Source organism: Pholis gunnellus (genome assembly GCF_910591455.1).
Source record: "Pholis gunnellus genome assembly, chromosome: 17".
Classification (NCBI taxonomy): domain Eukaryota; kingdom Metazoa; phylum Chordata; class Actinopteri; order Perciformes; family Pholidae; genus Pholis; species Pholis gunnellus.
This window is the reverse complement of record NC_136544.1, coordinates 20688050-20703694: the sequence shown is the minus strand read 5'-3', so window position 1 is coordinate 20703694 and position 15645 is coordinate 20688050. Positions and strand designations below refer to the sequence as shown.

At 40.9% G+C, this 15645-nt stretch overlaps 1 protein-coding gene across 1 annotated transcript in view; it reads right to left on the bottom strand.

Annotated features, from left to right (window-relative positions):
• grin2ca (glutamate receptor, ionotropic, N-methyl D-aspartate 2Ca) overlaps nt 1-4561 on the bottom strand; it is a gene marked incomplete at both ends in the record, with an annotated part of 45953 nt that extends 41392 nt beyond the window's left edge. The window contains one exon of the mRNA XM_079178183.1: nt 4127-4561. Coding sequence (XP_079034309.1) covers nt 4127-4561 — 435 coding nt within the window. The remainder of the gene's footprint in view (nt 1-4126) is intronic.
• Between the last annotated feature and the right edge of the window lie 11084 nt (nt 4562-15645).

The following is a 15645-nucleotide window of genomic DNA, read 5'->3' as shown; positions in this document are numbered from 1 at the left end:
ATGCACAGCTTAACGTGTATCAAAGTTGTTAAATCATTTCTAATTATTTGAAAAAGGGTTTTATCCTTCCCCTCAGAGTTCTAACACGTCTCAGAGAACGAGTTCATTGATACTGCTAAAAACGTCCAAGGCCATGATGAAGTCAGGCTTATGTTGGTCACCAAAGTCTTTCTTCAATAATCAAACCTCTTACTCGAGTATTTGTCAATTTATTTAAATTGTTCACACAACCCACAGTCATTCTTTGAATCTCAATCTTCAAACCTGAACACCAAAACAGATCGTTCTACCCTTGTGGCTGTTATTGAGGTGGTCGGTCCAGTTTGGACTGCTTTGAACAATAATGAATGCGTTTTGCTCATTGATTTGTCTCAGTATGTCTGAGTATCTCAGTAAATTAACTGATGTACAATTTGCTCTAAAATTAAATTATGACTACAATAAATGATGTGAGATTCTTGTGGTGTCCCACAGGGGTCCGTTATTGGGCCCCTTCTGTTTCATAGCTTTTATAACAATAGCTTGTTTCTTTCACACGTATTTTCCTGCACTTTCTGCATTAGAAATTGTTTCTAGGTTGCCTTCTGCGTGTGCAATGTCTTCAAAGTTAAACATGTAGTATTTAATAAATACATTTTGATAATTTCATTATTATTAATGTGCAACGTCTACTTTGCCCTAAATCTCTAAAGATCATAATTTGGCAGAATCTTGTTGCACAGCTTCAAACTGTATTTTCCACCATGTGATGTTGTTTTGTGACATCGAGCTCTGTGTCGTCTTCTGCAGAAGGCACTAAAATGTCAACAGAAAAAAAGCCATTCTGAAAGGATTACAGTTGGTCTCTGTGGCTGAGCCCATTGTGGTGGCTGATCGTGCTCCTCTAGATGGATCATTGCTGCGAAAACCTTCCAGCTTCAACTCTAAACGCAGTTTAATAGCTTGTATGTGTCACAAGCATCCCTCATGCTGTTTAGCTCACCCGAGAGTTCCAGTAGCTGCATACAAATCGAATACAGTACTGGTTATGATTTAACGGTCTTTAGAGGCCACAGATTATACAGAGTGACAGATTCAAACCTTTACTGTAGAATGAACAGTAATTTGTGGGATTCATGTTTTGTGTTTAACCGTTACAAGGTTCCCAAATTCATTCCTTGCTTCTTGAACCTAGTGCAACTGTAATGGATTCCATTGCAAATTGGTATTTCTGATATTTATTAATCATTAAGTCATTTATAGTGGCTGTCCATCTACCTAATGCTGACTATGGCAGATGTAATTAGCAGTAAAGTGACTGTACGTGTGGCTCTCTGTGTGATTATTTGACTGCGTCCCCAGAAAATATATCTGTGCCCTGAATGGTTTCATTTTTGCTCCGAGGTGTTGTAATTACCACAGCATCTGCTGCAGGCTGTGTTTCAACCGAATGATTGAATATCTTAAATATCGACCACTCCATCCAACTTCAGTGAAAGTATGGAGCGCTCGACACCTGGCGACAAATGGGCGAAAACGAGATCTGAAAATCTAATTCAAATGACATTAATTTGGTTTGTTTCTCTGCCATGAGCCTGAAGACTCATCTTGTAAAGTCCGCCAGATGATTCATAGTTAGATCAATTAAAATATTGTTCCTCTAGTTCAGAAAAGAGGTAGAAATCACATTTTGTGCTTCTCACATTAGCAAATATTTGCTACTGAATTGCTTTACTTTTAGTTACCATCTATTTGACGGCTGTAGTTAAGTGCAAGTAAAGATATGACATCTAGCATATTTAGTTGGTTTATGAAATATAAAAACCCACTATTGTTCTAGATTTTAAAATACAAACAGTATATAAAGTAGATAAATGATCTCCATGTTGACCAGTATTACAATCAAATTATGCTAGTATCCAGTAATATGATATTTTATTCTGTTCTACACAGTGAGTACTTTAACTTGTTTGACACTGTGGGATGTTGCTGCTTCTACTTTAGTAAAAGATCTATGAATGCACCGAACCGATACTGATATCAGGTTGGTACCGACTCAAATACAGTGGCTGGATCGGGTATTGGTGACACTGGGGCCAATCAATTCAATTCTATGTTTACGTTTGATGACACGTGTGCGTTCGTCGTCGTGCGTCGGCAGCACGCCGGTAGATCAAATAGCTGAGAGGACCAACAACAAACATGTCTGTTTGAAAGTATTTCACGCTAGCATAGCGCAACAAGTTCTTCGGCTAATTGCGATATCTGCAAAGCCAAGGTTTTGAGGGATGACGTTAGCACGACAAAATATAACTTACCCAACTTAATCAAGCACCTCCAGAAGCATCATATCGATGAATCTGACGGATTTTGAAGATTTTTTACGAAGTTTGTTGAGGCTGAAACTGGTGGAGGAAGCGCAAGGCCGCTGCTGTGTTTACTTCTTTCTGCGCAGGCGCATCATAAAGTAACTCGATCCGGTCCAAATTCAAAACAGTATTTAATTAAACAATGACGACTGTAAACTGATGATGACAATTATAATCTATAATACACTATCGATAGTATGCATCTCGAGAGCAGAGACCACGTGCAACTCCCCTCACAGGCCCGACCAAGTCGGATCCTGCAAAGCGAACTACCATGGCCTGGCGCACGTCCTCGCAAACAGTCCTTTTATGTCCTTTGATGGTCGGAAAGTGTCCGAAATCTGTCGTAAAACACAAAGGCCGTCTTCTGGGGTCAGTGATTGGCTTCCAATCGCTCTGACGCCTCCTTCATCGATCCACTGCTCATCTCAATGGCTAGACCCCTTGTGACATCACCTCTGACATCACCTCTGACCTGCCCTCTGTCCTGCGGCCGCATGGTGTTACCCAGGAGCCCTCTGTTTTATGGCCTTCTGCTCCTCATCAGTTGTCTCCGGTTCTCCTCCTCCTTCCTTGGCCATTTGTCCAGCACCTCTGTGTCCCCTTTGATGTCTCTGCCTCATGGCTCAGAACCCCCATAACGATGTGACTGTACTTTGGTTCAACACTTCCAATGATTATGTTAAAAGACTCCTACAAGTAAACTTATTGCAAACATATAATATCTTCTATAAGTAAACATCCTGTAAACCTATATTACATTCCATAAGTAAATATATTGTGACTCTTAACATAATTTACATTCTCATCATTGTGACAATTTCATTCACCACTAGGGGTGCTATAAATTCTACCAAATAATGCTTTTAATTCTTAAATTCTCCACAAGTTCCTGGTGCACCATTTATTATTTTAAGAACAACTCCGTAAATGTATATACATTTTGTTTTATAAAGTTAGGAAATGTTACCCCACACATAACAGAATGATCCCAATCTCTTCCACTCAGTGAGGCATACGGCTTATTGATTAAACACTGGTATCTGATCGGTACTCCGTATCGGCCGATACCCAAAGCCCAGTCGGGAAAAAGTTGGATCGGTTTATTTCTAGAAAGTTCTTACACGAGACTGCTTAATGCTAAGAGAAGGACCTGCTCCATTGTGGAAGTGCGATTAAATAATGTTTCTGTATAACAATACTTTCAGTCGGATTGATCTCTCTGGAGATTTTATAACCGGCCTCTGTTGCTCCACATCATCCCGTGTCTCCTAAAGCTAGGAATTTATAGCAGTTACAAACCGGGATGATGGCGAAAAATGATGAAAAGGCCATTAGTTTTTTTCCCCGTTAACGTGTGAATCATTTAGCATTCAACATTAGGAAAATGACGTGCGATTTACAACCCAGAGGTAGACTGCTGCTGCTGGTGGCATCTCTACTGCTGCTATTCAACGGCTGATTGTCTGTATTCATCCCGTCATTTATTGTGTTCATTACTTTATACAGCTTTCAGCAAGTTGCTGACTGTGAATGACATCAATAAGAAGTTGCCTGAAGACTGAAGCTCCTCAGATTTATAAGTGGTGCGTTTTTTGGGGGATTTAGACTCCAGAGCTGCATGAAAGCTTGAGGTATACTTTTGGGGCATTTTTTAATGCAAGTTGTTGAAATTCATTAAAATGTTTGATATTCCACGTGGGTCCCACAAGCCTCGTCTGGTTCTTTGCTGGTCTCTCTACTACTCTCCCCGTCCCCGATTCGACCACCACACTGACCTTGTATGGCAGGACGACCGCAGAGCCTCCGCTGATGCCCACGATGGGCACAGCCGTCTGGGTGGAGATGAAGTCCAAGATCTGCGCCACGGCCTCCGAGCCGACATTGTCCTCGAACACCACGCCGTGGACGCGGTTGGTGGAGAGGGTGTCGCAGATGCGGGTGAGTAGCGCCCGCGGGTTGGTGTTGTTGACCAGCACGGTGATGGGGTTCACCTCCAGGGGCAGGTCCATGAAGTTCTCCCGGCTCAGCCGCCCCTTGATCTCCGTCTGGTAGGCTGAGCCGCTGAACACCACCGCCACGTTCACAGAAGGCGTGGGGACCCCGAAGGGCCGGCCGGAACAGAAGGGCACGGTGCAGGACAGCAGCAGCAGCAGCAGCAGCGGCGGCGGCCACCACGGGGAGTCGCTCAAGCAGCCTAGACGAACGCCCATCTCAGTCACCTACTGCCTGGAGGAGGGGTCAGAGTGTGGGGAGGGGTCAGCAGAAGGATTGACATGTTAGATACATAGGACCGGTTGTTGCCTTTTCCCTGAAATGTTGTGATAATACGCGGTAATCCCCCACTGCCCGGGCCTCCAAACTGTCTTTTGTTTGAAGTTGGCTTATTTTGATTAATGACATTTTAGCTTCATCTCTGCTCAGTGTTCCGGTCTGCCCGCCTGTAAACTAAGACAGTGAAAGAGCCCATTAACGGAGCCCAGAATAGTGTTTTTAGAGTGTGTCGGCGTGCGACATGAGGTTGTGGCCAGGCTGTTGCTTCTTAGGGTGGCAGCTGCCACCCTGCTGCTGTTGTATTCTGCGATCCAACCCAACAGATGGTGTCCAGTGTTTAATGCAACAAATGGAGAACAAGAGGATTTATCTATTTATTAATTTTTTTCCTCTCATGACATTACTTTTGAAGCTGTTGCTTAATTTTTTTTTCAGCGGTCCGAAGCATTGAAACGTAATCTGCCGAAGGTCTGCATAGATGCTGATTAATTGACGTCCAGTGGGTCAGTATTGTGATTTGTAAGCTGTTTCGTGAAGTTTTTCTTTTTCTAGTTTTGAAACTGACATTTGAATTATTCAAACAGCAAAAGTCTATATTTACACAGGGATTGAAAGTCCCCAAATCATCTTTTGAAGAAAATCCAAGTTTCTCTGTGCGACATTGCATCACTAATGGACTGGATTGCAACCAGTAACTCTTGGCCAAACTGTCTTAATTTCTTCCAAAACCCTAATTGCTTTGCTTCCTGCCCTCTGGAAGGTAAGAAGACGGTGGCAGAGTTCCACGTCGTGTCAAGAACCCTGTCGGTTTAACATTCACATTGTAGCCAGACAGCGGTTTGTGTCGAGCTGTCAGACAGACTTAGGCTCTTTGTCAAATCTGTCACAGTTGTGTTTGTGGCCCTGAGGGATCGCTGCACACTGGTCCCCTGTCACAGAGATCCGATCCACCATGTGACGGAATCCCAGTGGGGTGAATATATTGTAATCCCTCGGTAATCCCTGCCAGGCGTCATGGCCTTTCGGCTTGATTGTAGTGTATAAACTTATCAAGAGATTTGGCTCCTGCACAAGGCTGAGTGGCGCAGTTCTCCCCATGTTCTACTTCCTGTTTGAGCCGAGAGTTACCCCTTTAGAAAGCGTTATAAACGGGTGGGCTGTAGAGGAGCTTGGTGCATCTCTAGAATACTTATCATGGGATTGTTTTTCCAGTCATGGTCACTTGCTCAAATCCACAGCAAAGACATCACACATGCGTACGGAGCTGTACGTGCTATGTCCTACATGTAATGCAGGAGCTGGCTCATAAATCATAAATTGGTTAGTCCCCACCGTGCAGAGGGTATCTGCCACATTCCTGCCAATGACGTTCGCTCAATGTTTCAGCTGCGACAGCAGTGGGATGGTTTAGGGTTAATGTCTTTGATGGGTTAGCAACGTACGTGGTCAAAATGCTTAAGAGCTTCGGCCTCCCATGTTTTTAATCAAGGCAGTGAAACAGCTGAGGCAGATGTATGAAGGTCGAATCCCGCTGGTGGTGGATGTAGAATTAAAGCAAACGGGAAATGAGTCATCAATAACACTCTGACAAGGCTGAGTATTGTCAATATGCTTTCTAATACCAACGCAAGGAAATAACAGAGACCTACTTTGGCAAAGAGGATCTTCCAATGTATCATATTTAAAGGGATTGTACTTTTGTTCTAAAGTGTGGTTTGATATTCTTCTCCATAATCAGTGTTTTACTACAGTAGATGTTTGGAGAAACAGACAGGAGAACCAGCACTGTGGACATATTTAAAGAATCTATCAATGGTCTAACGGATCACAAAGGTCACGGTTCAGATCGGATCACGGACCGGAGTCACAGATTGGATCAGCACAAAATAAAAAAGGCGCAAATATAACTTTTTTTTTGCCAATCATTGATCCATATTGGCAGATACAGATTTTTATTGTTTGGTCTTGTTAGCGGCTGGTCTACAAGACATCATTTCAACAGCTCTAAAGTCATATATATATATATATATATATACACGTATATATGTATATATATATATCTCTCTCTATATATATATAGAGAGAGATATATATAAGCTGCTTAGAGCTGGTGTTATGAAGTTAAACAGGTCATAATTCATCTCTAATTTCTATTTTATATTAACGTGAAAACATCTTCAAACAACTGGATTTATTGAAGTTTCTCACCAAAACTCCATTTTACAAGATTTCATTTGAACAAATCATGGGAAACATTTTTATTAATATTTGCCCCAAATTTTTCTAGAACAGAGCCTGAAGGCAACCTCAGTACGTTAGCTGTTAGCGGTGATGCTAACGTTAATAGCTCTCCTCCTGTCAACTGATTTGTTATTCACAATGTAAAGTTCACAGATCTAGAGAGGCATAAAGCCCAATGTCCTGATCACATATTTTACTGAACATAACTGTGGACTGTGGATAACAATCGTCAGTCAAACATTATTTCACATTGTGATGGTTTCTGTCAAAGAAGCTTGTGTTTTTGAAGAGATAAAGCAATGAAAATATTCTAAATATAGCGTACAGTTAAGCTGAGATCACTGACTGATGAACATTTTCTCGTGTGCTGGTTACTCCTGTCTGTTTCTCCAATCACACTCTACTGTAGTAATACACTGACTATGTAGAAGCACCTCATACAACCCCACTCCAAAAACAATCCTAACAATCCCTTTGATATTTCAGCTAAGCCTTGTGACGCAGCTGAACTACAGATTGGTACTGTAGATTTGTTTGTCTCTGACCCCTGAAACTAAAAGTCAGCAGAACCTTTAAAATTGCACCGATACATAAAGAGGCTTTTTATCTTGTGCTCGGGCTAAATCCTCCAATACAATGTTCCTCTGTGTGTGTGTGTGTGTGTACAAGGCCTGAAGGCTTCACTCTGATGTTGGGGATCAGAGGTCACGGTGTGTGGAAGATACATGACTCGGTACATCCGTGGTGAAGCATCCCGACACACAGGCGGTCTGTTTGGCTCTGAAGTCTGGTTGTGACAGATACTAACTGGATTCAGTATGAGTCATACTGTACCTGGTGACAGAGGAAGTGTTATAATTTACTACTAAAACCCTTTTGTTATATACAGACATGCTGGTATGACCCATTTCATGTAAGCATGAACTATTATAACACATGCTAAACATGTAGTTACAAAGCTGTTTTGTTGTTGTGTCATTTGTAAATCATTAGGTTACATTATATCAACTCAAGACATAGTTCATGATAGCATAACATGCTGAGTTTTTGCCAGTTTATCTGCAACAAATAAACAGCCATTAATTTGTCTTCAGTACATTTGTTCACTAATTGCAACCAGGGACTTTTCAGTTGTTTTTCTTTCTGGGCCACTTCAGAGCTCATATGATATGTCTTATTAAAATATTGACAATGCTTACACATCACAAAGATTGTTCAGTGGTTGCTCTGATCACAGATTACTACAGCATTTTACCCTATGATTTAAAATAATCTAAAAAAAACCTCTCCTTGTTGGATTGGAAAATGATTCGGCAATAATTTCAGTGTTTAGATCATTTCAGAGTTACGATTAATTGCCTTAATTAAACTAGAAGTGTCTGTTTCCACAGATATTAAACTGTTGGAAACTGGAAAGATGCATTTTTAACATTTCACCATCTGGCTAGAAAGCGTCTCAGACCACCTGCTCAAGAGATGAGCACTCAGATAACAATCTGTCTGAAATCTCTTATGCAAGCATTTGCACTTTTACTGAGCTTCTGATATTAAAGTGGCTATGTGTACATAAAGTATCAGTCTGTTTGTACTCTGAAGCTCCTGTGTGAATGTTTAAAACTGTGAAAAGAAAAACGAAACCGAATGAAAATCATTCATGACTTTCACACATGCACTGCAACCCTGATATCGTCTACGTAGACGTCTCCTGGAGGAGCTCAATGTGAGAACGCCAATGTTTGAATCAGTTGGGTTTATGGATGAGTATTGTTAGGATTACGATACCAGTACTCTTATAGATACTTCTTATCGGTTCAGTTTGTTATCGATACTCTTATTGGTTATTTTTGATTATTTTGTATGTAAACAAATAGTCTTTCTTGATGAGCAAGTCATGTCCGATTGAGATATAATAGAGCCATTGTCTAGAGAATTCACGATGAGTGAGTGGCCGCGTTGATGCCGTTTTCTAAACACAGCCAACCGGAAGCACTTATACTGCACGAAGACACCAACAAAAACGTCTTAACTGGAGAGACAACGAGATTCTGGAACTGCTGTCGATAAGAGTATTTTCAGCAGGTGAGAATCTCCAGTTGTGTGCTACATGTGTGAAAGAGCGACTGAAAGACATCGGGACTCATTCAAGAACGATTTCTATTTTTAATTTTGTTTGTGTACGGACACAATTTCAGGGTTTTTCCCCCACGGAATGTATATTTTATCACTTTGAAGCAAAGTTGAGTTTGAAAACCCTTTACATTTTATGAATTGCTTTTGATAACTATGCTGATATTATCCTGTTCAACGCTGCAATTACAATTTAAATAACGATATCACCATTAGTTTAAATGAACTATTGCTGCTATTGTATAACACTGATGAACACGCGCTCATAAATGTTTTTGTTGACATAACCGGGGTGCTTTTAGGGCATGCACCTCTGCACTGATCTCGTAGCACCTATCCTCCGGTTTCCCCTCAGGTAAACACTGTTAGCTATGAGCTCACCTTCGCCATGTTGAAAGCCATTGAGAGGCCATCAAAACGCTCCCAATCTTGCAACCTTTAAACTTATAAAAAGCTACATTTTCAGATGATAGCTGGTAGTTTCCAACAAATGGACATTTTCTACAAATGGAAAACCATCACCCTTCCGATACCAAAATCTTGTTTCCTGCATATTTTAAACTGGTAACGTCGGGAGCATTCATTTGTCTTCGGAATTGAACCGCAAACATTCACCAAGTAAATGTGTACAAATTATTTGGGTTATTTCTAGGGCTCGTGGCCTGAGGAAAGAAGTAGGTAGTTTCTCAGTCTACGGCTGGTTTTGAAAGGTTTTGGAGGTCAGTCCCCATAATGTCATTGAACAGATATGTGTCCCCGCAACGTGATTAATACATAAACACACACACAACACAGTCCTATCTCCCAATGGCAAATTATTTAAGCTGAAGTTGTTTTTACAACCTCTCTTGCTGGGCTCTCGCCAAAGTAAAGACTAACTAAAGAAAAGAGCACGCTTCAGAATATTTCAACCACTTCCCTATTGGCTGTTCCACTGATGATGTGAGCATTGTGAGATTAATCGAATAAAACACAAGATTTCCCAAGACGTAATGTGAGACTACACATTTTCAAATAAAAACCCTGTTAGCGGCTCAACCTTTGTATTCTCTGTCTTCAGGGTTATTTGACTAACAAACGTTTAAAAAGTGCTTATCCCCCTCTAGTGGGTGACTCACGGTGGAAGCACTTTTTCTTTTAGCTGCCATTCGAGAAGTGCATTACAAAAACTAATTCTCCGGGGGCTTTATCACACTATCACATAATTTCCTTTTCCTTGTTTTTCATCCTGCGGTGCCTTCACACCGTACCGACATCTGGTGCATTGTGACAAACTGAGCCGGCAATAATGCAAATAGTACATCTGCATGTTAAGCCTGCACATATGTTATCTTCTCCCTGTATTTTGAATGTTGTTGATAAGGTGAATGGAATTTTCCGCACACATTGACACTTCCTGCTCAATTTGTATGGCCTTCGCAGACTCAGTGATGAGAATGTGAGAACGGTTTGATACTCACCTGGTACAGCTTGTTATGTATATATTGTATTCTCACATATTGGGTTTTCTTCATAGAATAATGTACCCCTCATTTATTTTCTTATTTCATACTGCATGTCTTTATTCCTCAAAAATCCTGCACACTCTTTTTATCAACTGTTTTTTTTTTTATTTCACACTTCTTTCCTGTGTCAATAATTGCTTCTGTAACAGTTGGAATTTGCCAGTCTCATCTTATTATATCCTGTAAACTTAACTTCCACTCTATTTCCTGGCATTGACCTTTTGAATTGTGAAGTTGTGAAATTGAGCTGCGGAGTCCTCCAACCGATTCCTGATCCAGCTCATTAGCGCGAGGATGCGGCGGTAAATACATCTAGCTGAGAGTGAGGTCTCGGTGGCGGCGGTGCTTAATGACGCACTTTCTGTATTCCGGGCATGACGCCTTCGCTGCAGCTGTTTAACAATGTGCACCTGTCCCATCTTCTGCTAAATGATCAATACGCTCGGCCACGCATCTGCTGATAAACTCGTCCTCCATCAGTTAAACTGCTGACCATTCAAACGGCATCTCCTTCTAGGACGATATTGCGTCGCGCTCCAAGAGCCATTTAGTCATCTATCACCTTTATTATTTATTATATAAACCGACCTACCACCTCAACATATATTTCACACACAAAGTCACAAGAGAAGAGAGTATATAAATAAGTGAGGCAGCTAATCAGAGCAGAGAACTGTTGTGTTCAAAATTTCTCAAACAGAGGAGAAGAGGCAGCCCCTCCCCCCCCCCCCCTTGCTCTCTTTCTTCCATCAGCAAGCAGGGCCAGAATCAAATGGTTCAGGTTAAAATCAAAAGTATTTAATATCTTAACAGAAGCCAAAACAATTGCAAACTGAATTACACTATCGACAGTAAAACAAACATAATATTCCATGAAATATGAAACCCCGTTCTGGCCACACGACAGACAGGTATGGCTGCCGCATGGCCAGGAGGAGGTCTGAGGATCTTCTGCAAGTCGAAGATCCTTTGTTCCTGCTGAGTCTCTCAAAAGTATCATGTTTCACATTCCACAGCCAATCAATCAGCTCAGTGATTGGCCGGATTCCAACAAGCCCCTCCTGGGCCGATGACCCATTGTTCTTCAGGATCAGACACCTCTGCTCACAGCCACCTTCGTCCATCCCCCGCTCCCAGCACACTCCTCAAACCCCCCCACACAGACATTCAATGTATGAAATGACCACTCTCTTAACTTCCTTAAGTAAATATACTGTATCACACAGGAGCGCTTTAAAACTTAAATTCCTCACAGAACCAACAGGGTTCTCCATCATACCGAATGATATGATAATGCTTTATCAATATTAGCTTGACTTGAGAAAAAGAGTTGTGACTCTTAACCTTCTGCTTAATGGCCGTCTTCCTGAGAAAAACAACATCCCTTATTAGGTGTAAATGCCCAAAAGATACAACAACAAAAAAAGGATTTTCAGAGGCCTCGTGAATGAGGACTCTTGTCTATATTTACCGCCGATTTTCTGTCTCCTATCAACCGTGATCACTCTTTCTCTCCCCCAACTTTGTTTTAACATAACCAAACCTAAGGATGGCGTCACATTTTCGAAGACTTTTTGGAGTTTTATTTCCTGCCTGTTTTTAGACTCTTGAGTTGTAAGTTTATCCGTCATTAAATAATTCTACTTTACGGTCGGCATTTTGGGTGCTTCTGTTGCCTGAAGTTCAGTGGGACCGTTCAGGGTTTTAGGGGGCTGTAACTTATCCCAGCATGCATTGGGATTGGGGACTGAAAATGTGACTGACATTTTCCTTGGCTTTTTACCTTTTTGTTTGCCGTGGAGGCATGCGTGAAAAAACAAGTTTCCTTCAAGAAAACAAGCTAACAGGTTGAGTAATTGATATACAAATGGTCATTTTTTTTGGGTGACGTATACCTTTTTAGTAATGAAAATGTGACATGGGGCATGTCTATGTTGGACATGCTCAAATGTGCTTTTTGTGTTTTTATGTTCGGGATCATCTGATTCTGAGTCAGTTTAATCAATTTGCAGATTTATAAACGCTCCAACGCACACGCAGTGTATGCTGGTTTGACTTTAATGGCAATATTTAAGTATCACGGATGCTATAGTTTTCAAAAATGTATTTATTTTAAGATGCACGTTTGGCTGTTTGCTGTCTCTTATCTTTTTATTTTGATAATGATGACGCCATTGATAGCAACCAAAAGCCAAGAATTTGTTGCCAGTTTCTAAAAAAATATTTGACAATGGCAACCCGGCAACCTATACTGTCGAGCCTAATACTGTTTATTCATATTTTACTGCACATTTACATAAATATGGTAAACTTCAAAGATGTGGGATTTATTGTTGGACGATTGAATTATTTAAATTTTACATTGGTGTACCTAATAAATGTGCGACTCAGTAGGAGATGAATTAGAAGCTTTCTGTGCTTGATGGATATTTGACCTCCACTACTGCAAAGTGAAACTCATTTATCACCACATAATTACAACGGTCACGTCTCTCTTTGCTTCCACCTGTACGAATATGTTCAGCTCGGCTCTGATGGGGAATGTTTCTTTTTTTCAAATACAGCTATGCTAATCTCCTTAAATCCTTAGTCTTTTAACTAATCTGTAGATTCATCAGCTGAATAAGTACAGTGGCAGCAGAGAGAGGTGACGAGCCAGAAATACACAGTTTGACATAGTTGGCGTGCGTCCACAGGTTTTGAGTCAATGTCAAATCAAAAGTATTTTGTGTATTCGGTTTCCCTCCCCTCTGTAGTTCTCTCCGCTAAATGTGATTACTCGTTCGTATCTCGTGACTCATCTCCGATAAACAAAAACAATATCTGGAGCCAAAATCATGGATATCTCTGACCCTCCCCCTGCAGGTCCCGACTGATCGTTTGTGGGAATCACATTTTAATCCAGATCATCATAAATAAAACCACTTCTCCTGCTGTCCCCTGCTATCCTCACCTGATCTTTGGGCATTTGTTCTGCAATGCAAAAACCACGAGACAAATTCAAACGCCAAATCCAGTCCTCTGTATATAATGTCTCTGTGAATGTGTTTTGGCTGCTCCTCTAAAACCGCTTATGACATGAGTTATAGGCCACCACAGAGTCACAGAAACACATCGAGCATCCTGTTGGCTTTGTTACAGTTCTATTCAAACACATTAAGACAGTAACAGGTCTTTATATTCAGGAGTCTGGCTCAGCTCCACACGGCCTGGCGGAGTAATGGAAATAGAGTTCATAACAGGGCCAGTTTCTCAATAGCAGTAGTCCAGATAACAAACATTAAGACTCCACTGTTCTACAAGTCACAGAGAAAAATTGCCAAAACAATGTTGGTTTGAAGTTACAATAACAAGAACCAAAAGCGGTTACAAAACTGTGGATTTTCTAGCCACTTGTGTGACATTTGTGGCGGTCGGGTCGGTTTAAGGGCAGTCCAAGTTCAATTCTTTCACTTCAACACTTCAGATAACAGAGTGAAAAATCCAGATAAGTGTTGTTGTATCCTTTGACCGTGACTTGTTATCGATCGCCACAAACATTTCTACATCCTGCACTGTGACAGGGGACAGCATACGTCTCACAATAATGACTGAATAAATGCATAAATATTAAGAAAGCCAGATAAACATTCACCGATGAGCACAACGGTCAGGAGGCAGAAGCCACGTTTCCATACAAATGTAGCGCAAATTGTACCGGGATCGGTAATAGACAATACGAATGAATGCACGTTTCCATCCTATGTGATTATTAGGAGTCGGTTCATCGAGATAAGCAGTCGATGGCTTTAATTATTCAGTCGGAGAACCATTACATCACTGCAGATGAAGAGGGCGCAACCAGATGAAGTAATTAAACGATCGCCAGTCAAACCTCAGACAGTGAAAAACAATGTAATCTCTTTTTGTTTCATGTATTAATGCAAAAGTAATGTGCCGCAATTCATAGATATTTCGTATGTAATCCATGTAATTATGAACGAGGAAGTATAAAGACTGCTGACGCACTCACGGTGGGAGGAAGTGGAGGTGGACGGGTCCAACAAGCAGCCATCTTTCAGCCAAGAAGAAGTCCACGTAGATTTATTTGTCATGTAATTTGCGTACTTGAGAAACGACACTTCGGTTGTTATTTTAACCCAAACAAGTGTTTTCCTGAACTTAACTAAGTAGTTTTGTTGGCTCAATCTAACTAAGTAGTTTCCTGTGAAGACAGAAGTTTATTTTTAAAAGACCGTATTCACGTAACGAGTGGAAATTGACAAATGTTGTTGGCTTTTGTGGGAAACTTTTTGTAGGATATCAAACGAACCATTGCATGAGGATACGTTGATCAATGCGAGGAAGGTGACATCAGACTGTTTTAATCTACCGCTTTTTTTCGGCTTCATGGACGTTGAAGTCACATGCTTCATGTACTGTACGTCCTCATTTATTTGCACAATCCATTGCAACTTGTCACATTTGAGTACATACATTTCCACCTCAGCAAAGCATCAAAACTTTTGTCATTTGTAATTGCATCATTATTTAATATTAATTTGTAAGTATTTGAAGAAAAACCTTGGATGGGAGGGACAGTATCTCCACAAGCGACAGTCAGAGAGTCGCTTTAAACGAATGTCAAACAAGTTTATCTTCAAGTAAACGTGACACAATTCTGAATACTGAAGCCAAAGCTGAATTTAGCAAACCTCTACGGGACAGCCGAGTGCGCGACAACTCCTGCATTCGTGCCGTTAAGTTTGCAAATATCTCATCAAATATTAATGCACAAAAAAAGGTCGCGACGATTTCTTCTGCTTTTTTAAGTTTGGTTTTGCCGGTTGGCCGGAGCCAAACAACTCCAAGGCGGAAACTGGTTTACATTTAACTAACTGTTGTAGTTAAGCGTGATACTTGTAATACAGGGAATGAAATCTGCCTAATTTAGAGCAACCCTGTAAAACTGTGAGTTAACATTCATATTGAGTTTGTTGACTTCCAACATTGGGTGTAACTGCAGGAGGTGATGTGGCTTTGATGTAGTGAAAGTGAGACTGTAGTGTGATGTGGTGACTAACACGGTAGCTACAACTCACTTGTGTCAGTTTTTTTGGACTCATTTTGGACAAAATATCTTTAGTTGGTCCATCTTTCTAAAGATTCCT